The sequence below is a fragment of the Heterocephalus glaber genome, unplaced genomic scaffold (genome assembly GCF_053883595.1).
Source record: "Heterocephalus glaber isolate CG9 unplaced genomic scaffold, H.glaber_assembly_v1.0 deba00000678, whole genome shotgun sequence".
Lineage (NCBI taxonomy): Eukaryota > Metazoa > Chordata > Mammalia > Rodentia > Bathyergidae > Heterocephalus > Heterocephalus glaber.
Genome location: NW_028258157.1, coordinates 5122501 through 5147733, shown reverse-complemented (window position 1 = coordinate 5147733; position 25233 = coordinate 5122501). Strand labels below are relative to the sequence as shown.

At 38.0% G+C, this 25233-nt stretch overlaps 1 protein-coding gene across 1 annotated transcript in view; it reads left to right on the top strand.

The window, feature by feature from the left end:
- Positions 1-3271: 3271 nt before the first annotated feature.
- LOC101720025 (uncharacterized) overlaps positions 3272-25233 on the top strand; it is a 40578-nt gene continuing 18616 nt past the window's right edge. The window contains 1 exon segment of the mRNA XM_087206746.1: positions 3272-3429. Coding sequence (XP_087062872.1) covers positions 3427-3429 — 3 coding nt within the window. The 5' untranslated portion in view covers positions 3272-3426.

Below are 25233 nucleotides of genomic sequence, written 5' to 3'. Positions count from 1 at the left end.
GACACTTAAAACCCAAAAAGGACCTAATATCATGTCGTATCTGATAGCAGTCATTTGGTCAACATCACATAGAAGTAGGAAAAACTGAGACTCATGAAAAGGAAATGATCAGGGACAGGTGCCTTAAGAGAAAAACACAGTCCTTGCCTCCTCCTTGACAGCACCTTTTCTTGGGCAGAGCTGTGGGGGGGTTTTCTTGTCTGTGTGCCATAATCTCCTCATCTATGGACATCAGCATGAATCTGAGACAGCTTGGTGCATTTGGACAGTGACATTTTTGCTGTACCTCAGTTTTCAAATTGTAGGATATTCAGGACGTGAACACATTAAGGAAGTTTGCATACAAGCCATGTAGCATATATTATGTCATGCTCTATCAAGTGAAATCATTTTTCTCTGCAGTATTGTACATTCCTATTAACTTGGATACAGCACTCAAGGATTTACTCTGTAATACTCCCTGTGTTAGGATCTGAGAAAGCTATAATGAGTGATAGAAATGAGCCAGATTATTTCTTTATTTTTAATATTTCAATGTAAAGGCAGATGAACATAGATCAAGCACCTCATAATAAGGGCCATAATGAAGGTGGGAGTAGTTTGTGGCCATAATAAAATTAAATGACAAATTATTTTTCTCCAGTAAATAAATGGAGAAATAGAGAAAGACCAGGCCACAGAGGAGAGATTCAAGAGTCATGGGAACTCAGCCTGAGAAAGATCAAAAAGGGGCAGAGGAGAGTAGAATTACAGACAAATTGCTCAGTGAAAAGAGTTCTGAGAGACATGGTAAGGGTCATAGAATCGAGTCCAGTCCTTGTCTTCCCAGGTATGCTTTACATGGTACTACTCTTTCTGAAGTATTATTGTATAAAAAGTTATGTCTACCAAAGTCTCATTAAAGGTGCCACAATAAACAAAGCTGATATTGCATTCTATTTACACCCTTGAAAGTGCACTTTAGAATGTTTAAAGCTCTGCAGAGTCACTCACTAGGCAAGACTTTAATAATGAGTAAAACACTTCTACCCAGTTGTCCTTAGGTCGTTCATGCAACAATTTCAACATTGTTATGAATGTTGGGTTTTTTGTATGATGTAATGAAAAACATATATATTAAATAAATACATGTGATGCATAACAAAAGATTGGATCCTACTTAGGTCACCTACAATAAAGCAATAAATGAAGACTGGCACTGAGGTTTCTGTGTCTAGAGGCATGAAGATGCAAAGGTAAGTGTAGACATTTATGTACTGTGGACTTCCTCCTGGCTGAAGTCAGATTTCAAATCAGTAATCCAGTATGAGTTTCAATATACCCTCTAAACTTCATATTTCTGGAACTGATTATCTAGTGATAAAGAGTTGAGATAAGGGACCCTTACAAGGTGATGGGCACATTGTTTTGCTTTAATGAATGGAATGATGTTATTAATATGAAAGTGGGGTCTTATGAGTGAAGCAGCCTTCTTATATAAACAGTGCTCACTTGTTACTTCGCATTCAATAACGTGTCAAGAAGCAAAAAGTGTTTTACTATATTTTTGTGCCATACCATTACACTTTTCAGCCTCAAAATTTGTAAAGAATATATTTTCTTTCTTTGTTGATTTTTCTATGTGTAACATTCTGACATAGGAATGGATAATGAACTGGAGAACTCATTTTCTTGAGCTGAATAAGAAAGCAATTATTCCCATTCAAGATGTCTAAGAAAGCAACCACGCTGGGAGTGGAAACACGGTAACAGATTGAAGTTGAGTGCACAGAAACCATTTAGAGGGGTTAATAGATTAAACAATTAAATCTCCACATGTAGTAGACAGCCCACAGCAAAGACTATTTGGAGACTAACATACATTTCAGTCTACCACTAGCTATGAGAACTTGGGACATTATTCAAATTCTCCATCTTCAGCTGCTTCATCAAGAAAACTAGAACCAATCAAAATCTACCTGAGAAGTTCCTTATGATAATTAAGGGATCTAATGTTCAGAGAAGGTACTGCATGTTGGAAGCACTCACTTCCTGTGTGTATGATTACAGGGCATTGCATGAAGGCTTGAAATTTTGACATTGTTGTTAGAAGAATAATTCTGATATTTAGCATACGTATTTAAAACCAAACCATAAACATGCAGAAGGGGCATAGAAGTAAAAAATGTCCTATAAAAAATGTCCCACAGGTTTTGTTGATTTTGACAGAGGACATCAATGAGTATAAAACTACATTAAAGAGTAAAGTGTTGGGTAAAGGTAAAAAATGATAAGGCCAAGGTGTATTATTTCAAGAATATAAAACTCCTTACGGATTGGTTTGAAAGCAGTCAAATATAAGAGGTAAATGAAGAGTCATGGCCATGTTGAAACCTATGTTTACGTTTAGAAAAGAATGGGAAGAGGGAATGGAATTGCATTTGGAAGTATATTGCACTGGGCTGACTCTGAGGTTGAAACTTGCCATCACATTATGCAGATTCAACGCATTTCCTTTGATGACCTCTTAAACTGTCTTTTAAATACTCTTTTTTTTCTTCTGTATGCAATTTTTGTCTATGGTTCTGGGACTGTAACTCCTCAAAAAAAAAGTAGGGACTGATAAAGATCATAAAATGATCATGGAAAAGATCTCTTCTTGTGTAATTTAACTTTTATATTTGCTTAAGATCTCAAAAGTACAGGTGGTCAAACGGGTGAAGTACGAAGCTTGTTTAAGGGAGTTGGAATGTTTGGGGTTTTTTAAATCTTACTCTTTTTCAAAATATTGGTATCATTTCACTCCAATTTCTTCATTTACACAATAACTGTGTTCCATTTTCTTGGGTGAAAATGATTAGATTCAAAAAGATAGTGTGAAAATCGTGACTATCAAGCCTGCTGACTCATTCTCAAATACTGACCTGTCAAACAGGCAACCCTCTATCCATTCCATTTTGCCTGGCCTGGCCTACACTCATGATGGTTCCTGACATCCGAGTATTGATTCTTCAAACCCCATTTTCAGGACGTGCACACTAAGTCCATTAAGAAAACAGGGGCAGCTCTGGAAAGCCAGGGGTAAACTGCTTAAATACAATTATTGTTGGGCGAGGTGAGGTTGGCATCTTGGTAAAGACCCTGTTTCAGAAGTTCCTGGGTTACAACCTATCCTTTGAGCTCTATCCGTGCGCGCAGTTTATTTTCTCTCCTCATTCTTGGCTCGGAGGGAGGGCAACGGAGCAGGAGCCAATCAGCGACAAGGAGGCGGGCTGTACGAACTGCCCAATCAGGAGGGCAACGTGGGAGGATCCTTCCGGGGTCATGGCGCTGAAGCGAGGGCCCTGCACGGTTGCTGAGAGCCCCCAGCTTGCGGGGCCGCCTTCTGTGACTTCAGCTGGCCGCACGCTGCATGGGAAGGACTCGGGGAGAGCCTGAAGCCACGCAATGGTGATGTTATGGGACAGAAGCCGGGACGGGATGGAATCGGGACGAGGTCTGAAAGGAAGGGGCCAGAGCCAGCTACGGGGACTACAGCCTCGCTGCTTAGCTCCAGTCCCTGAGGGTCTCGTGGTTTTTTGGTGCTCTTGTCCCTTTGTCCCTGTGCTGGGTCAGACTTAGTTCCGGGTTTCCTGCATCCTGTCTCCACTGTGATAGTCTGAGCCCACCGTGCTGTCTCGGGTGGCTCCAGGCACAGCCTCGTCTACACCAGTAGGGGAGAACCCGGGGGCCGGTAGGGGAGACCCTGTTTCAGGTATGGATTGTGGAGCTGGGTGCAGCTGTGATGTGCTAGGTCCCTGGTCTCCTTCCTTTTAGTAGCAGACCTGGAGGACCTGACATTTATAAATGTTGGTGATGCAGGGTCTCATACCCATAACTCATCTCCTCAGACCTCTGCCTTTTTATATTCACAGTGATTTCCTAAATTTCCACTATTTCCCCATATTGTCAAAGTCATGATATGTGTTGATATGGGCTATAAGAATCCAAAGAGGTTTAACATTGCAGATGGTGTGACTCGGGCAGAGTGTTTTCCAAGCGTGCAATGAAATCCTGCGTGCCATACTCAGCAACCCGCAAAATTATCACCTTAATTATTTATGTCAGACCTCTACTCACAACGATAAAGAACAGAGCTCGTGGTCTCACAAGGTTGTGGAACGAGGTCATGAACTAAAAAGAGGATATTAGGATAATTTTTAATGGAAATAATAATAGCTCCCAGATTCCTTGAGTGGCCATGTGGCTTCTCAATCCGGAGCTAATTATAATCAGAGCACAGTAACTGCTCAGTTGTTTAATGGCCACCTGTCACAGGTGACTCTGTGTGTTTCAAATGACCACTTGGAACTCAGGCTCTTGAACTCTTTTTCTTCCCGTGTAAGTTTTATAGAAAACTGGGATTTTAAAGAAAAACTGGTTATTTTGCACTTAAATTTTGCACTGGAAACTCTGGAATTTAGCAGGAAGTGGCTGCAACTCCTTGTAGTAGGGAGGGGCTGCATTCCATTGCCTGAGGAAGTTCATTCTTGGTCCCCTGTCTTTGGTTCACTATTGTTATTTTAATTCTTACCCCTATGGCTTATCCCAACTCTATCAGGCCATTTTCCCTAGCTAGGTGCCTTACTCATAAAGTAAATAAAATATTCTTTATAATTAGACTATTTTTTTTTTGGTACCGGGGATTGAACTCCGATCCTTGTGCTTGCGAAGCAGGCAGCGTAACCACTGAGCTAAATCCCCAGCCAGTATAATTAGGCTATTTAAATGAGGATTCCCAGAGAGTTTAGAATGATGAGGAAAATGGAGGGAATATTACTGTATTACCAAGGGAGAGGAAAGGGTTCTTGCTAAGGACAACTTTCTGAAAGGGCTGCATGTTAAACCCAAACTGAAAAACACATTGAATTAGGGTATCTACATGGACGTGGACATGTAATATTGGTAGTAGTGGAGAAGGAAAGGGGCTTCTCATCTCTGAAGTAATTGCTGTTGTTCTTGGACTGTTTCTACACATTATTTTAAATGTGAAATATGGATTGAAGTGGACTTCATATGAAGCACTGAAGTAGAGGTAAATCCCCATAGTTAAGGTCTACTGGCACATGAAGGAATAGGAATAAAAGGGTTTTTTGAATAGGGAGGAAAAAGGAGAGCAGGGCTTGTTGGAGTGAGGTAAAATCAGCAACTACAACGGTGAGCCCCTCTCCTGAGGTCAGGTTGTTCTTAGTGTGACAATAATTGCAGGACTTTGTGCTGCCTTGGCCTGAGAGTGGGTCAGAGGTCACAGGCCTGAAGAAGGGAGGGGAACGTAGTATAAATATGTCTTCTGTTAACTACTGATCAGTTCGCCTAATTATTTGTGAGGCGAAATTAGGGAACTGATCTTGTAGGTTTAAAAACAGGATGGGCATCATCATTAAAGTAGAATTGGAAGGGTTTTCTCTTGGCTATAAAAGATTTGAAGATGTGTTTGATGTTTTTTATTGTACAGGGACTAAACTCAGGAAATATGCTCCAAACCACACCTGTGGCCCCCCCACCCCACCCCACTAAAAAAATTTTTTTTGAGACCTGGTCTTACTAAGTTGCCCATGCTGGTGAGAACTTTTGATACTGTTTCCACCTCCTTGACAGTTGGGATGACAGGCATGTGACATTTTGCCAGTTCAAGGTTGGGTTTCTCCAATCACCATGATTTACCAAGATTTCAGTGGTTGGGCAACGTAGTGAGGCATGGTGGTGCACACTTTTAATCCCAGCCACCTGAGAGACGAAACAGGAGTATTGCAACATCAAGCCCAGCGTGGACAATTGAACAAGATCCTGTTTCAATATGAAATAAATATGTTGGGATATCCTCCAATCTAATTCATCTAACGTGCGTTAGACCCTAAGTTAAATCTTTAGTACTGAAGCAAAAAAGAAAAATTATTTAGTGGAAATTTATTTAGTTTTCTCACTAGTGTTATATGGTACAGTATTTGCTCATGATGATGGACAGCAGTGAAGAGTCACTGCTCTGTCAGCACCTGGACACCAAGGGTGAACAGCCAACGATTTACAGTGGACTGTGTTGTATGAAGTTCATGAGATATTTAGTTCTGCATGTTTTCAGTACATTTTATTTTCAACTTCCTTTGGGTTGATGGTGATATTTTCCCTTTCAAACTCAAGTAGCATCTGCAGATTCATTCCTTCAACTCTTCAAAAGTCCTTTGTAGAATGTGACATTTATCAGATTGTTTCCTGTTTTGAATGCCGTGTTAACCAGCTTCGCCAGAGCAACCTAACTGGGAGGTAGTATGAGGACTGTTTTGAAAAAGGAAGACGACTCTGGGGTGGTTTTTGGTTTGTATGTGAGTGTGTTTGTTTGGCTTTGACACTTTTGTTGTTTTTTTGGTACTATAAAGAGGTACCCCAGTCTGGTCATACTCTGGCTTACATTACCATGACAAGGGGATAGGATCAAATTTTTCAATGAAGATACAGGGCTAAGCAGTTTGAACACAAGACACCAAGCATGTGCAAGGCTAGTGAGAAAATACTTCCTGTGTCTGTGGGTTGTCTGAGTTTCAGGTTTAGTGTAACTGTATAGTGTGTTCCAAATAGTGAGAAAAGGTATCTCTCCTTTACTTTTTTATTGGAGGTTCGATAAATATAACGCTGTCCTTTGTTTTTCAGAAGAAATTCTAATAAATGTTTGTTAAATTTAGTTATTTTACTGGTATTATAAATATAGTGTATTAAGTGTATAATTTAAGAATGCACCATCAAATCTGAGTCTGTACATTATTCTCTTGATATTCAGATCATCTTCTCCAGCTTTATTTCTATGTATGATTTTTCTCTTTGGATATGTAGATGTTTAAAGAATTTGTTGATATGGTATACAATACTTTTTAAATAATTTTAATACTTAGGGATGTAGCTCAGTGGCACAGCACCTGCCTGGTAAACAGAAGGTCCTGAGTTCAATCCCCAGTACCAAAAAAAAAACTTGATGGAATATGAGATCATTTCTAGGTGTCAATAATATCTTGCTTTCCAGTGATAAGTGAGAGGGCATTTTCATTTACAAAACAGTGTATTGCAGAGACTGAGAGCTCCAGATGGGAGCATCTAGTTGATTGCTTTCAAGGCAGATTTCAGAAGTATTTGCAAAAATTTTAAACAAGTTCAGTCCTCTACTTAAATATATTTTTAATGTATAGTTTTTTCCCCCTAAAATATTCATTATATCTACATGGTATAGGGACAGACCTGCACTTTTGATTCTATTAATAGCAAAATATTTTTTTCTATTTTCACTGATAATTGTGTTTTGAGACAGGGTCTCACTGTGGAGTCCAGGCCGCCCTTGAACTCACTGTGGAGTCCAGGCTGGCCTCAAACTTGTGTCAATCCGCCTACCTCAGCCTTCCAAGTTCTGAGATTGCAGTTGTGCACCACCACACCTGGCTTCTTTTCCAGTATATTGATTATTGTTTCATAAATTATTCATTGTGCTTTTGATCAAATGTTTTGCTAATTATATTTCTTAAAAGCTATATGTGTAACTGCAAGTGTGTTTTTTCCAAACATTGACATTATATCCTAAAATCATCATTTGTTTCTGTATATTTCTACATTTATTTCATAACTTGCTGTTGAAACTGTTTATTTAATAATGTATTTTGCAGCTAGTCATGGTGACTCATGCTTGAAACCCTAGCACTTGGGACAGAGTGATGCAGGAGGATCAGTGCAAGTGTGAGATCAGCCTAGGCTACCTAGTGAGTCTAAGGCCAGCCTGAACTTACCTAAATAATGAAAACACGTGCTTTGCATCAAAACCATATGAGTGAGCTAATAATGTAGTTTAGTGGAAATTTGCATGTTCATTGTGACTGAGGTCCACTATTCCATCCCTCCAGTGAGAAATGAAAACAAACTGGAAATGTGAAGCTGTTCTTTCCCTATTATTTGTAGTATCTGTCTATTACAATCTACATAATATTTATACTTTGTAATTGAAGGAAGATTTCCTTATGTCCTAAAAGAATTTTTTGTAAATGTCAATTTTTTGGAAAAACGGTTATTTCTTGCTTTATACACAGTGTAAATATGTCTAATACCTATTGTCTGAATATTTCTAAGTGCATTGGAATTAACAGTTTTGAATTGCATTTATGATGGTAAATTTGCCACCAAAACCATCTAATATGTGTATTGACTGAAATACGTCTATTTCTATCTGAAGATATGCTGTTTGCTACTTGAATTTCAAGAAAATTTTATAAGATATTTGCAATTCTGTGCTAGTTTCATACCAATACAATCTCCTGCTAAATTGCCCATTCTGACCTTTAAATTGTGATTCCCCTTACTTAAGTCTCTCAGGAAGGTGAGTTTGCAAGTGTATAGAATTGTTCCCATCTCCCTTCATTTTTTTATTCAGTAGGAAATAAGATATCTGGATTGAATGCTGAATATACAGATTAAAAATAAAACAGGGCTGGGGATTTAGCTCAGTTGTTTTGCTGCCTGCTGCACAAGTGCAAGGACCCGAGTTTGATCCCCGGTACAAAAAAAAAAAATCAAAACATTGAAATACTCAATGAAAACATGAATATTCTTAGAGAATGCCTTTTTTAAACACCCAAATTAAATATGTTTCTTAGAACATGCTCCCTGTGAGATGTATTACACCCTGATCACCCATGCATGTTTACAGTGATCCAAATGCATGCCCTTTCTTGCAGTCAGTGCTAACAAAACCAAATTCGTTGTTCAACTTTGGCTTAAGAACTTAATATATTAATATATGTCTCACTTTTAGCTTTCACGTGAATGTTGAGGCTATTATAACTGAATAGATTAGAAAAAAACTGTAATGCCTAGCAAGTTAGTTAATAACATAGAGTTATTAAGTTGCTATTTTTGTCACAACTTAAATTTCATCATTTTGTCTTCATTCTGTTTTGGATCTCAGCAGATACAGTAGCCATGCTTGTTGAGAAATATTGAACCTTTTCTCAGGTTGTTCTTTTTGGATTCTGGGCTCTCCTGTGGCAGCTCCAGCCAGCTCCCTTCTTACTGTACTTGTGATGAACCTGTTCCTGCTACAGAGGAACCTGCTCATCAGGGTACTGTCTGGAGTGAGTGCAGACTGCACACATCCATGTACCTTTTCTTGTCTGCTTTTCCCATCTCTAAAATTGTGCTCAGTGTCATCAGTGGTGGTCAACTTGTTGTGCCTCCAGTTCTGTATCACTTGTGTGTCCTGGGCTCACCAGATGTTCTTGTTCTTTACCCTTTGCTACGCTGAATTCTTGTTCATTGTTACGGGCTATGCTCACTATTTGTCTGTTTGCCTGACTCTGTGTTACAGTATACATATTCGCCTCAGTAACAGTGTCTACCTTGTGGTTTTATCCTGGGATATTCACTTATGGCAATTATGGTGACAATACTAAATTTTTATTTTGCCTTGTGTGAGTCTAATGTTATCCAAGATTTTCCCTGCCACATTTGTCCTCATGAGGGGCCACTATATAGAGAAGAAATTCTACTCATCATGCGTGTGGTCACATAAGTTGTTTAGTCCTCATTGTCCTCTCCTATGTCTTCATTTTATCTGCCATCTTCAGGGTCTCTGTGGGAGGGCAGCAGATTCCCTTCTGTATGGATATAATTTACCCCTCTGTTTGGCAAGATCTCTAGCCTTTCCTTTGTCAGTTATTTCCAGCCCAAATTCTAAAATATCTCAGAGGACACTGCAGAGCCTGACAAAGAAGGTCAGCAGTCCTGTCGCTGTTACCCTTAGGGACAAGGATCAGAACAGCAAGAAGAAGGCCTGTCCCGTCAGACTCACCTAGGAGTTTTGGGCCTTGGATATAATAAACAGATAGATGCACACTGGACTCCGTATTTCTTCCTCTTCTTCCATCCCTCTGTCCTCTCTACTTCCCACTCTCCTGCCCTACCATATTCTGTTTTATCTTTTTATTTCCTTTTCCCATTCCTTTTTGCCTCCTTTCTCTGTCCCTTCCCTTTTCTATTCTTTTCTCTTTTATTCCTCCTTGCTTCCATTTATTGCTCATACCCCTTCTTTTTTCTTTTGCCTCTTAAATCTCTACCTCTTTCCTGCCTTTCTCCCTTCATTATTGTTAGCGGCACTGCAAATAGTTCTCCAAATTCTTTGTATTCATTAGTAAAATTTATATCTTTTATGCCTAAAATAATTTACTTACTATTTGATTCATTCACTTAAAAATTCACTTAAAAATATACAGTCACCAGCCCAGTCCACTGAGAATATTTTATTTAGCTCCTGAAGGAACCCTGCCTCCTAATTTCTCCTATGTCCCCAAGCCTTATGAGCTGCTGACCTACTGTCTACCCTGTATATTTCCACATTCTGGCCATTTTGTATAAGTGGGTAATATAACATTCTTTCTGTGTTTTTTTTGCATGACATTTCCAAGATGGAGTTATATTGTAGCATTTATCAGAAAATTATTTCCTTTTATGAAGGAATAATATGGAAAGCTTAATTTTTTGGTTATTCACAAGCTTCTGGACATCTTTGTTTTTCTGCCTTTTAGCTTTTATGATGCCAAGTTGTAAGTGCCACTGTGGGGCATGCTCCCCGTTAGCTGTGCCGATGCATAGTTCACTCCAGCAGAGACAGGACAGAGGGTGCAGCAGGCATCAGAAAGCATAGGAAACAAAAGCTCCCGAGCGCAGAAGGGAGCACGAAATTGGCTTGCAACCAAAGCTGTAGGAGTTTTTTATACAGTACACATCAATAAGGTAAACCCCTGAAGAGGTCAAAATTTGCCTGTTACTCAGCACCTCAAAACAACAAATTACCATAGAGGATTTTTTTACTCTATAACATTGTGGGAATACATGGTGTGGTTTATTATACAACAGAGTATTATTTAGTCTCGAAAGAGATACCCTGCCTTTCATAACAACATGAATTAACCTGGAGATCATTAAGAAAAATATTTAGGAGAGCTTCTGTAGTTCTTTAGAAATTCTGCCTACTTTACCTGTTTTTTTCACTTATGCCAAAACTATGAACTGCTCATGTACTGTCTACTGCAAAGATTTTGATATTCTGGCAGTTTTATGCTAGTGGATATTTGAGCACTCTCTATATATCTGTTGTGTTGACGTGGCATTTCCTAATTAATCCATAAATGTAGGAATCAAAACTTCAGTTCTTTTTTTTTTTCAGTACCAGGGATTGAACTCAGGACTTTGAGCTTGCGAGGCATTCACAGTGCCACTGAGCAAATTCCCTGGCCCACCTCAATTCTTTTTATGAATGAAGAATGTTCTTTCTTGGGTAGCTTACATTTTTAGGCATTCATCAGTTGATGGACGTGTCAGTTGTTTCTGCCTTTTAGCTTTGATGAATACTAAGCTGTAAACAGTCATGTACAAATTTGTGTGGACTTTAATCTTCACAACTTTTCTGTATATACCTAAGGTAAAAAATGATGGGTAATATGGAATCTGTGATGACTGTATATGGATGGTTTTATTCAAAACTCATAATGATGTGAAATCCTCACTGAGATACACTAAGAGAAACTATCTGAGTAAATATGCACAGCTGGGGAATTTAGGAGGCAGTTAGGGAGAGAGAAATTTGCTTTCTGATGTCCCCTTATTCAATGCGAGAATAGAAAGAGAGTGAAGAATATTCACATCTACTCAGTCTCTCATCATGTGATGCCCTGTGATTTCAGGACTCTGTCACCAAGAAGGCCATTGCCAGATATAATTACTTCACCTTGTCCATAGAGCCAAAGTAACTTCTTTTCTTTTTTTCTGATTCTGAAATGTTTTAAAAGTTTAGAAACCATAATGGACTAAAAAAATAATTGCTGTTTCATTATTGCAGAAATGATCAGTCACTGTTACAATGTGACTGCCAATTTCATATTTTCAGTATCTGGTTTTGTGTTTTATCCATATCATTACCAACTGTTGTTACTGTCTTTTTGTTTGTTTGTTACTAGGGATTGAACTCAGGACCTTGTGCTTGCGAGGCAGGAGCAGTGCCACTGAGTTAAATTCCCGGTCCTGTCTTCTTGATTTATAGTATTCTTAGTGGCATTTTATTGTGGTATAAGAAAGCATTTGATGATGACTAGTGACAAACATGTTTGTAAAAACTCAAATTCATGAATTCTTTCATTCTAAGAAAAAGGAATTTTGGTCCATTTTTAATGAAAGAAAACAGTTATGATGTGATGTTGGTTCACTGTCTTTTCTTTCTTAATTAATTAAAAAGAATGTGATAAGTGTACAGAATAACCTGTTATGAAATTTGAGTTCAGTGAGAATCAGAAACAGTTTTCTACAGGTGATTCATTGAAGAATCATCAAGTGTATTTCAAAAATGTGGGAAGTCAGATGGAAACAAGACTCAAATATGGGTTGACATTAATGAAATGATTTGGTGCTGCAAATATTCTGTTGATAGAATGAAGAGGAAACACCAGAGCAAGACAATTAAGCAGAAACCTGGTGAATTTGGCCTTGATGCCAAAAAAAACCTTTATCTTAATTATTTACTGAGTCTGAACAATTGTATTTAGGAAAAAAATGGACTTTGCATAAAAAAATTATAGTAGATGCATAAATATGTATGAAGATTCATGTTTTTTATTTCATTGGTACATTTTAGGTATACAATATAATGACATTCATCATTGGAAATTTGCACCTTTACATAGTATCTCTTGGTAAAATGTTTTCTTGTGGTACTGAGGATCGAACTCAGGACCTTGTGCTTGAGAAGCAGGTGGCGGAACCACTGAGCTAAATCCCGGGCCCACGGCCACATGTTTTAATATTAGCATATCTACCTCCGGGAAGACGGTGGAGTGGTCAGCCTCTCTGAGATTGGGTGACCAGATGCTGGAGTGTAGCAACTTGGAGAAGAAAAAGAGGGAGATGGATCCCTAAGACCCAGGAAAGTTTTGAAGGGTGAATTGGAGTCCACAGGAAGAGCAAGGTGATGGACCTCAAGGCAGAAGAGGGAGGTGGCAAACTGCGTTGTCCCTGACTCCCAGCTCACAGTGAGAGAGAGGATGCTCAAGCCTACAGAGGTGCATTGATGGCAGGGGACCCTGGAGACCCCCTGGGAAAACTGGACCAGTGGAGTAGAGTATTGGATGCAGTGGGCTTCACTAGCTGGTGAGTGGCTCCATTCCAAACGTCCCCAGGAGAGGGTGATTAACTGGATGCCATCTTGGGATGAGGCCAGCTGAACCTTGGACTCTCAGAGTAGCCCTGGGTTGGCTCCTTCTCAGAGCCACCAGTGTCTGGCTGAGGCATAGCCCTGATAAACACCCAGGGTCTTCAAGCCAAGACTAAGCCGGCATGAAACATTCCTAATATTGTGGGCTGAACAATGTGAGTCACAGGCCCAAAGCCAGAAACCAAGATCAGCCTGAACTTCTGTGGGGTTGAACCAGCACCCCACTTTATTCCTATTGAGGGCTCCTTGTGATTATATAGCTGTAAGGGTCAGGGGAAATGGACATCACTGGAGACCCCTGCAGTAGGTCCCAGCCTCCTGTGAGCCACCACAGCACTGGCTAAAGGTCAAAGAATAGATGGAATGAGACTTATAGTGAAGCTGAGTCTTGGGTCCTGGTCAGTGCTGCTGATGGCAGCAAAGACAAAAGCCCGCAAGCACATCCAGTGTTTATTGAATACCATCGTGACAAGGAATAGGGAGCTAGGGTGCTTTGAAGTCATCTAGTGAATTACTGCCGAACACCTGGCATGATGGCACCAGGCAGGGCTGTCAGGGAGTCGGCACTGCTTATCTTGGAGGATAGAAGAAACCAGTATTGGGAACAGGCACAGTTAGCAAGCCACCCACAAGGTCAGTGAGAAGCCATAGTTCAGGGGAAAGGATTTTAACTGAGGTCACACTGACCTCAGCTGCATGTGATTCAGCAGGGCCCTGCCAGTTCACAGACCAGGACTTAGGCCTCAGTGACAGCCGTTGGCAAAGGAGCAATGCTAGCCCAACTCTGCTAGCTGACACGCCATGTGAGTTATGCAGGGCTTCAGTCTGACTACTGATATAAAACAGTATAGCCAAATTAGGGAAGGCAAGCAGCATGTGCCAATCATAGCCTGCTAGCACTGGGCAGGGATGTCTCCTCCATATAGCACCCCACCCTGATCCTACTGCAAGCTGGCTAGGATCATGCATTATGGATCTGGGCTGTCTGCCTCCTTTGTCCACCAGTGACAACAGAGACATGCTCTGAAGTGGGCACTACCACAAAGCCATAGACCCCAGAAGGTAACCATAGGCTTAAAATGACAGAGAATCTCTTTGTTTCTTTGTGTTGTTTCGTTGGTACCGGCTGTTGAGCTCGGCACCTCGCCTTGCCAGCTGGGCACTGTGCCACTGAGCTACATCCCTGACCCACTTTTGTTTTTCATTGTTTTGTTTTTTCAGGAGTCTGAACATTGTTTTTAGTTTTTTGGTTTTGGTAGGTCTTGTTTTTGTTTCTTCATTTCCTACCTGTCTCCAAAAGCTTAGGTAATCCTCCTTTGTTCTTCAGCCTTACTTCTAATCTTTCTCTAATTCTATTTCTCTATTCTTTTTCTCCTCTTTTAAATTTTCTCAGTGGAGGGTAAAATTGTTCAATTGAGGGAATATTTAATGTGTGTAAATTTCTGGTTTGTTTTATATTTTGTTATGTAACTATAAGTCTTATTCATATGGTTAAAGGTTCCAGATTAATAGCACAATTTCTCATTTTGTAGGCTGTGTGAGATCCTTTTGTTATTACTGACTGTACTACTTTAGCCAGGGTGACATAGTTGTTCTAATAAGTTGCTGCTCTTGTGTGCCAAGACTGAGATTGTCTGTGGGTTGTAAACAATACTGCGGTCCAGTACTAAAGAACCAGGGTCTAGGCCAAACAGGAAGCAACTTCTCATCCCTAATAAACTGAAGAGGTAGGATCTTGTAACAGATTTAAAACCTATCTGCAAGTAATGACAATTTGAGTTCTTTATTTCCTTTATGTAGCCCTTTCATTTCTGTGCTTTGCCTGATTCCTCTGGCTAATATTTTGAATATTATATTGAATAAAAGTGATGATAGAGGTGGCATCTTTGTCTTGTTGCTGATTTTATAGTGAATGCTTTCAGTCTTTCCCCAATAATATAATATTGGCCATTGCTTTGTCATGAATAGCTTTTAACAAATTCAAGTATGGTTCTCTAATATCTGTTTCCTTCAGGGTTCTTATCATAAAGGAGTGTTGGATTATTTTCAAAGATTTTTCTGCATCTATTTATGATCATTTGGTTTTGGGTCATGATAGGATCTTTTTGTTTTTGTGCTACCTTCTATTCACAATTATCTTGATGATTTTTGCTTCTATGTCTTCAATAAGGAGATTGGCCTTTATAGTTTGTGGATCTTTAACTGGTTTTGAAATCAGAGTGATGCTACCTTCTATAAATGAATTTGAAACCACTCTACAGTGTTCAATTTCTTTGAAGAGCTTGAGTATAGGTGATATTACATCCTTAAAGTCTTTGTGGAATTCAGGAGTTATTACATCAGGTCCTGGCCTTTTTTTTACTTAGTAAATTGTTTATTACTGTCTTGGTTCCATTGTTTGTTAGTAGCTGTTCAGCATATTTGTATTTTCTTGGGTTAGCTTTAGTAATGTATATGAGTCTAGAAACCTGTCCATTTCTTCCCAGTTTTCTAATTTATTGAAATACAATTTTTCATAGCAGTTTCTGTCTTCCAGATTTTGATGCTGTCTGTTAGGATTTTGCCTTTTTCATTTTTAATTGCAAAGATGTATTTTCTGTCTTTCTCTTGGTAAGTTTCACTAAGGGCTTATCTATTTTGTTTATTCTTTCAAAGAATAGATCTTTGATTTATTGATTCTTCGTGTTTTTTATCTTGATTCATTTTCACTCTAATCTTCATAATTTTTCTTGTTAATCTCAATTTGACCCTGAATCATTTTTTCTGTCATTTTAAAATGTCTCATAAGGTTATTTATTTGAGCTTGCTCAATTTTCCTTATGTCACCATTGATTGCCAAAAAACTTTTCTCTTAGATCTGCTTTTAATGTTCCAGAGGTTCTGGTGAGTTGTACAGGCATTGTCATTAAACGTCCCAGAAATTATTAAATTTCTTCTTTGATTTCTTCTGTGACCCATTAGTTGTTTAGTAGTGTGTTATTAATTCTCCAGGTGTTTCTAGATCTTCTGTGATTCTGTGGTTGATTTATATTTTCATTGCACAGTCATCTGATGGTACACATGGGCTGATTTTTTTTTTTTGGTGGGGGCTACTGAGGATCGAACTTGGGACCTTGTGCTTGAGAGGCAGTCGGCAGCACCACTGAGCTAAATCCCCGGCCCCTGATTTTGATGTTAACATTTACTTAATCAGGCTTTGTGGGCTACTAGGAGATCTATCTTGGAGAAAGTACCAAGTGCTGCAAAAAAGAATATATTCTCTGTGGTAGTGGGGTTGAATATTCTGTACCCATCTACTAAGTCCATATGTTCAAGGTTGTGGTTCAGCTCTGATACTTTTTCTAAATTTTTTTCTTTAATGTATCTCTTTGTGCAAGTGGGATGTTAGGATTTCCTACTATGATTGTATTACTGTTTATTTGACCTTTTTTGTTCACCATTGTTCCTTTTATGAAGATAGGTGCTCTAGTATTTGGAGTATAAATATTTATAAACTTTATCTCTTCTTTTTGGATTGTTCTCCTAACTAGTATGTAATACCTTCTTTATTTATTTTAATCAGTTTTAACTTGAAGTTTCCTGTATCTGAGATTAAAATTGTTACCACTTCTTTTGGGGTACCTTGGTGTATGAAATACTGTTTTCCATCCTTGGATTTTTAGTCTGTGAATATCTCTTTGGGTTAGATGAGATTTTTTCATTCAACAAACTGTTAAATTCAGTTTTTTATCCAGTTTGCCAATCTGTGTCTTTTAATTGGAAAGTTGAGGGCATTAACATAGATATTACTGAGATGTGTTGATTATTTACTATCATTTTACTCTTTTTATTGATGAGTCCTTTGTTTTTATTTTCCTGTCTTTTGTTGTTGTTGTTATTGCTTATCTATTGACCTTGCTTGGTGTTTTCACTTTATTAGAATTTTTAGTTTTATTAGTTTCATCATTTCTGCATAGGATATTCTTGAATATTTTCTGGAGTGCTGGTTCCATAGTCATGTATCTCTTTTTCTGGTCTTTTTCATGAAATATCCTTATTTCTCCATTTCATTTGAAGGAAAGTATTGGTAAATGTCTTAACTGGGTTGGAAGCTATTTGCTCCCTGGGCTTGAAGTACCTTACTCCAAGTTCTTGTAGCCTTTAAGTCCTGTGCTGAAAAGTCAGCTGTAATTGTAATGGGCTTATCTTTGTTTATGATTAATTGTTTTTCTGTGACTGCTTTGAAAGACATTTTTATTGGATATTTGGCAATTTAGAAAGGATGTATTTTGCTGAGAATTTTTTCATCATGGTTTGGTGTTTTGGAAATCTCACTTGTATTTCGAACTCTTCTCATATTTGGGGAAATTTCTGTAAAGATATTAATAATTGAATCTTTGTTATGTTCTAGCTTTTCTCTGCCTCCAGTTAGCTTTGGTTGGTTTTTTTAGTGTTATGTAGTAGCTGCTGGATTGTATTTTCTTGTTGTCTTATTGTCTGGTGACTTCCTTGATTAATTTTCATAACTCAACATTTTGTCCTCCACAACCCTGGCTTGTGTTGAGTGTGATTCAGAGGTCACAAGCCTGAAAAATACTAAGAAATTTAAAGTTAGACTAATAAGACCTTTGTTACAAGTGTCCATTGACCTACTGTCTTATGAGGCAAAATTGGAACTTAGAAAATTATGTCTGGCCTTGTTGTGAAATAAAAAAATAGGTGAATATTTTAGGGGATTTAGCTCAGTGGGACCCAAGTTCAATCCCCAGTACCAAAACAATAAAAATAAATAAATTAAAAAATAAGTGAATGGCAATATCTAGGTGTCATGGAAAGATATTCCTGACTGAATTCAGGACATTTGTTCTGAGGTGCATCACATTCATTTTTCTTATCTTTCTTTTTTTTTTGAAGTATTATTATTTACTTTTGGTAGTGAGTCTCTGTAATGCATAAGCTGGGAATTGAACTTGATGCTGCTGCTCAGCCTATGAGTATGGTGTGAATACAGGTGTGGAAAACAAAGCCCAGCTATGGTGGGAGTTTATAATCACTTCTGTTTACAAGATCAGAATGTAAGGTTAAATTAAACATTATCAACTATTTGTCTGTATGTTTAGAAAATTGTAATTTGTGTCCATGGAGAATGTGTAGTAACCGGTGTAAAATCAGTCTTTGGATTCATCCACCTTTTACATAAGTTTCAGATTAGTGGTGTGTGTGTGTGTTTCTAATAATCTTTTAAATGATAATTTTCCCCAGAATCTGGAACAAAAAATCTAAAATTAATATAATTTCCTGAACAGTGTAAATATCTCTTTTTATAATGTGCCACTTCAAAACAATTATTTTTGGAATCTGATTTTGTTGCTGTGTATTAGAACTGGGCTCTGAGTTTGACGGAACTGTGGTAACTGGGTGGTGTGAGTATTGAACTTTGGGCCCACCTCTACTGTTGGAGAATTTCTTTGTGTTCAGCAGAAAGTACACATTTGAATTTTAAGTGAAATTTAGAAAAGGCACAGGTCAACCTTCAGTGAATGGGTGAATTGTGGTGTCTTTTCAGAATTAAACCCATGGAAAGAAAGCAATTTTACCCTGGGAGGGTGGATAAGAAGCATGTGTGGAAGTTCCCAATTTAAATTTCCTAGTTTTGCATATTTTCCTCACCACCTGGGAGTGAGACACTCTGGGTGAATGGGGCACAATGAGAGTGATGTGTAAGCTCAGGAATATGTTTAACATTCTGTGTGTGTTCCCTTGTGAATTTCTTCCCCCATTGCTTCTTTTGATGCATGTTATTTCTAAAAAATAAAAAAGAGAGGGAGAGAGAAGTTGCCTGAAGGATTTAGAAATTTTCGTCATGGTCTATCTGTAAGGATTTTAGAAACTAGTGAAGTGCATCTGAAGAAGCAAAACAAATTTAGACATAAATTATTTCTTTTACATTTTACATAAATATGCGCTATAGAATCATGCTGGTGAACAGATCAACTATGCTTACTTCTACTTCATCTGTTTGATTTCATCTAACTGCACTCAGAGGTAGGCACAAGATGGATTTTTGGATGTACTCTGGGGCTTTACCATCACATCACTAAGCAGAGTGTTACTTGGTTAAAACTCGAAATTTGAATGAGTTAATAAGTGAGATTATTATAGTATTATTAATACGCTGAAAAAATTATGTAACTTCTTTGCTTCAAGCTATTACCCAGAGGATTGTAAGGAGATTTGTGTTTCAACCAATTTACGTACTTATTCCATTGATTCTGATTTTGCATTGTTTCCAGTTGTTTTATAGTTTTTGATTTTGATGTCTGGACAGAAGCAGCCTTGACAAGACTTGGATATCCCTTTATCAGCTGTTGTATCTTTGTTCTTACGTGTCAACTGCTAATGCTACAACCTTAGTCCTTTCTGGCCCTTAGGGTGAGGATGTGCCAGCAACCAGAACCTAAGTATCCTAGCCCATTCCAATGAGGTGACTTCAAAATGGCCACAGTCCTATCTTAGGTAGCTCAGTGCCTGCAGCCATGATTTTCTGCAAGATGTGCAGTGACATCAGGAGGGTTGCAGACCACATACATATATATGTATGGGACTACAGTGTGTTTGGTATCCTGTCTTTTTTCTCCCAACAACAGACTTGGTGTCATAATTTGTATCAAAAATGTTCCCCCCAGGCTGGGGATTTAGCTCAGTGGTTCCACCACCTGCCTCACAAGCACAAGGTCCCAAGTTTGATCCCTGGTACCAAAAAAGAAATGTTCCCCCAGATGTCACCTGTGTTTGTAAGTTGTTTGGATTTTGTGGGACACATGCTCATCAGTCAATCCATCCATTGATGTGTTCAGTAACTGAATATGGTAGTAGCATCTGGAACCTAGATGGAGGTGGGTCTCTGGGAGTGTGACTTGGAAAAGTGTATTCTGTTCTCCACCTTCTCCCTTCTCTGTTTGTTTGCTGACACCTTTTTTTCCATCATGCTTTTTTTGGCATCCTCTTTCTGCCTTATCCCCAGCTAATCATTGACTGAAACTGTGAGTTGATAAAATTTTCTCCTTTATGTTGTGTGTATGGGATATTTTGTCCCAGTAACAGGAAATTGGCTAAATGCCCATTAGTGCTAAATATAATACATGGTGGGCCGAGGATTTAGCTCAATGGTTCCGCCACCTGCCTTGCAAGCAAGAAGTCTTCAGTTCAGTCTCCAGTACTAATATATATATATTCCATGGTTAGAAGACATGATCTCAAACGTGCAAGTTGTATCCTTAATCCTGGTCTTCATTGTGATGACAGTAAATGGCTGTATTTCTCACTACCTTTTCACATTGTAAAAATCATTGTGTGGGCCGCCATCCCGTGCTCCTAGGTCAGAGAAGCTGAGCCGGTCCCAGCACCCAGAAGGAAGCTCCCTGCCTCCATCCCAGGCTCCTAGGGCAGAGAAGCTCAGCCGATCCCAGCACCCGGAAGGAAGCTCCCCCGATGCCATCCGAAGCTCCTCGGGCAGAGAAGGTGAGCTGAGTGGGTGCCAGAAGCACCCCCTCCCATGGAAATGAGAAGACACGTAAACAAGTCTCAAAAACAGACTTCTGGATCACCTACAGCAACCCCAAAGGGAAATGAGATGGAACAATCTGATACTCAACCACCTGGACTCTGAACTGGCAACAAAAGAGGATCTGGGAAAAATGAAATCAGAAATAATTACTCAGATAACAGCAAAGATTGTGCTCATGGTGCAAGACATGATTATTAATCTAGAGAGGACACAGATAAAAAAATAGAGGATCTGAGGAACATGATGGAACCCCAACATAAGAAACAAATGGAATCCATAAAACAAATGCAAACAGATTTCCAGGAGATTAAAACCCCCATCGAAAGTCTGCACAGCAGAATGAACCAATGTGAGAATAGAATTTCACATATAGAAGATAAGATTGCAATTAGTGAGGAGGAAAAGAAAAATTGCTTTAAAATTGTAAGGGAACACGAGAAATCAATCCAGCAGCTGCTAGACGATGCAAAGAAGAATAACATAAGACTGATTGGAGTCAATGAAGAAAGAGGAGAGAGTGCAGATGACATAAAAAAACTGTTCACAGAAGTGATGGCAGAAAACTTCCCAAGGAGGGGAAAAGAACTTGACATACAGATAATTGAGGCATATAGGACTCCAGCTAGCTTTGATCAAAAAAAATCTACACATAGGCATATAATAGTTAGGATTCTAGAAATCCAACAGAAGAACAAAATTCTACAAGCAGTGAGAGAAAAGAAACAAATCACATACAAAGGAAAGCCCATCAGAATCACAGCAGACTTCTCAATGCAAACCCTCAAGGCAAGAAGAGCTTGGAGTGATGTATTTCAAGCCCTAAAGGAAAACAGCCTCCAAACCAGACTGATGTACCCTGCAAAACTATCTTTCAAAATTGATGGAGAAATAAAATACTTTCATTACAAAAAGCACTTCAGGAACTTCATGAGTACCAAACCGGCACTCCAAAAAATTTTAGACAATACCCTAGAAAAAGACAATGAGGATCACAACCTCAGGAAGCCCAGTAGAATGAATCCATTAGGCGTGACAAATTAAATGCAAAGGGGGAGAATCCAACAAAAAGAAAAAGTCATGACAAGGCTTTTAAAACTTTTAACTTCATCTGCCTAATGAGTGTATAATTCAATCTTGTTATTTTACTGATTAGTATTTTTCTGATTCTAGAGTTGCACACCTTTCCTTGTGCTATACTGGCTATTTATCATCTTCTTATGTCTACTTTTTAATTGGGTTTTCTATTAATGAGCTGTAAGAGTTCTTTATATATTCTGGTCATAGGTTGTATGCATTGTAAATATGGTCTGTTTAAGGACTACTTTTCATTTTAATGATGTCATTTAAAGTTCTAAATTTTGATGGAATCTCATTTGTCAATTTTTTCTTTTATACATCATGTTTTTTGTATCCTAGGTAGTTCTTGACTACCCTAAATTCATAAACATTTTCCCTTATAATTTCTTCTTAAAGTTTTATACTTTTAGTCTTTCCTATTTAGGTTCATAGATCCCTTCAAGTTATTTTTATGTATGGAAAAAAAGCGTTGAGGTTAATTTTTTATGTACGGATACCAGGTGTTCTAGTGCTGTTTGCTGAAAACATTATCTCTTCCTCAGCTCTTGAATTGAGGTTATATTCTATAAAATGCTAATGTTAAATAATCTTTCAAAACTCAGTGGACCATATATGTGTGGTTCTATTTCTAGATTCTCTGTTTTATTCAAGTGATCTGTATGTCTTTCCTTACACCAACACTGTCTTGATTACTGTAGCTTTAGAAGAAGTCTTAAAATTAGGTGCTAAACGTCTTCCAACACTGTTTTGTTTTTTACTTTTTTAGGTCCTTTGTACTCCTACATAACTTTTAAATTTCAATATCCAATTCTTCATTTATAGCAAGTATACACAGACCTGAATTTTTAAGTATACCTTGTGTTTTCTAATCCTGCTAAATTCAAATACAAGTTCTAGGGGCTCCTAGAGATTTCTTAGTATTTTCTCTGTAGATCATCATTTCATCTACATAAAAACATTTTGCTTCTACTTTGCCACTCCTATCCTAATTGTGTCAATTTATTGCCAGACTATTTTGGTTGGGCCTAGGTTTCAAAGTTTAATGTCAGATAATGAGTAAGCATATCTGCCCTTGTTCCCCACCTTAAGGAGAAAGCATTGTATCTTCTCCATTCATATAAGGCATTCTCGCTGGATGTATGCAGTATATGTCTTTAATCTGTTGAGAAGATTCTGTTCTACTTCTAGTCTCCTGATAGCTTTTACCATGAACAGCTGTAGAATTTGGTCCAATACTTTTTCTCCAACTAGTGACAGGATCATATGGCTTTTTCCTTTCCTCTGTTAAAATGATGACTTTTGGGGGTGGATCTTCCAATGCTGAACCAACACTGCCATCCCTATAACAAAACCACTTTCTACATACTGCCAGATCTGACTTCTAATAGTTTGTTTTGTTAAACAAATTTCTATCTATGTTCATACTTTTTTCTTCTTTTATCTTTATCCAGTTTTAGGATTAGCACAATGTTGATTTCCTAAAATGAGGGGAGAAGTGTTCCTTCTTTTTTCTGCTTTAAATGTTTGATATAATTTATCAGTTAAAATGTATATGAGCCTGCTGTTGTCATATAGGTAGGTTTTCAAGCTAGGAATATACTTTCTTTAATAGGTGCTATTCAAATTTTATATTTCCTCCTGAGTTAGTTTCATTAATTTGTCTTCCAAGGTACTTCTTAGAAGTTGTTAAATTTATTTCAAAAAAGACTTTGTAATATGCTTTCTATATCCTTTTAAATTCTGTAAAATTTGTGATAATGTCTCCTAGATCTTGATATTTTAATTTTAAAAAATGTATAATTGATATTGTGTAATAGGAAGAAAAAGTCTATAGGAGCAGGGGAAGTGGGAAGGGTAGGGGAAAGGAAAAAAGGAAAAAGAAAAAATATGAGAAAAGGAAAAAAATGGAAACAAAATCTTTACAAATAGGGAAGGGTGGAGGGGGTGAAGGGAGGGCAGGGGGATGGGGAAAAAAATAAGAACCAAGATACTCATGTAGTGGTACAAGATCCCAATGATGAATGTAACTGTATTTTATACCTAAAATGTACCAGTAAACTTAATGGGAAAAAAAATCATTGTGTGTTGTTGATAATATCCAAAACAATTTGAAAAAAGATTTAACATTGCTGGCAATGAATTTCAGTGATTGAGCAGATGCCAAGCTTGCTAAATTTTATTATTAAATCCACAATATTGAAAGAAATAAGAATAAAAAGAAGTTTCCATTACTGTTTAGAATGCCAAAAAATTTGAAGGAGGAATTACTGATATGTGAAGGAGAGAGTGAACTCATATTGCAAATGACAGCTTTGCAGAAGGGACTGCATGTTAACCAGTAACTAATCCTCTATTTGAAGTGGACCATCCTCATGTAAATGTCATTTGGGTATGAGTGGGAAGAGACACGGGTGGCCCCTCTCACATGATCCATACAGACTTGGATAGTTTGTAGAAATTTTTTAAATAATGAAATGCTTTTCTTGCAAGGAGTACAACTGTAGGGTTTAAACACCAAATGTCAGATCTGCATAAATATGAATTGTAGGATATAAAAAAGGATTGTTGGTGCAGCGACGAGTAAGGAAAGAGTAGACAGAATGTGGGAAAGGCGGGGCTGATGGAGTGTGGCAGGGTCAGCTCCTGAACTAGAAAAGATTTACCTTTGAGGTCAAAATATTTTAATGTGACAGTAAACAAGGAGTCATGTGCTGGCTTGGGTTGAATACCAGTCAAATATCAGAGACTTAAAGGAAAGAAATAAATTTTAGAAATGTTAGATTACTAAGTCTTGTGTTATTAAGTTATCTAACCACTTATAAGGCAAAATTGAAACTTAGAAAATTGTATCTGGCCTTATTGTGGGTTAAAAAAAATTAGGGGAATAGCATTGTCTGTTATTGGATGAGTAGATTGACTTGAATCCAGGACATTTGATCTCAGCTACATCCATTTTAAAAAATTGTTATTAGTAGTAGTTAGTATTAAGTTTTGAGATTGGGTCTCACTGTGTTACCTAAGGGTTTAACTTGTGACCTTGCTTCAGCCCATGAAAGTGATATGATTACAGATGTGGATCACCAAGCCCAGCTCTAGTGGTAGTTTTAAAATCACTTCTACTTGCCAAGGTCACAGTGCTTGGTTAAATTAAATATCAACTGTTTATTTTTATGTCCAGAATGTTGTAAGATTTTCTAGTTGGTGTGATGTCCATTCTGAAAGAAATCCTTACATTCTTTAGGCTGTAGATAAGTTGTAATTTTAGACTAGTCATGTAGTACAATTTTTTTTTTGCATGGGGATCAAACTCAGGACCTTGCACTTGCTAGGCAGGTGTGGCACCACTGAGCTACATCCCAGACCC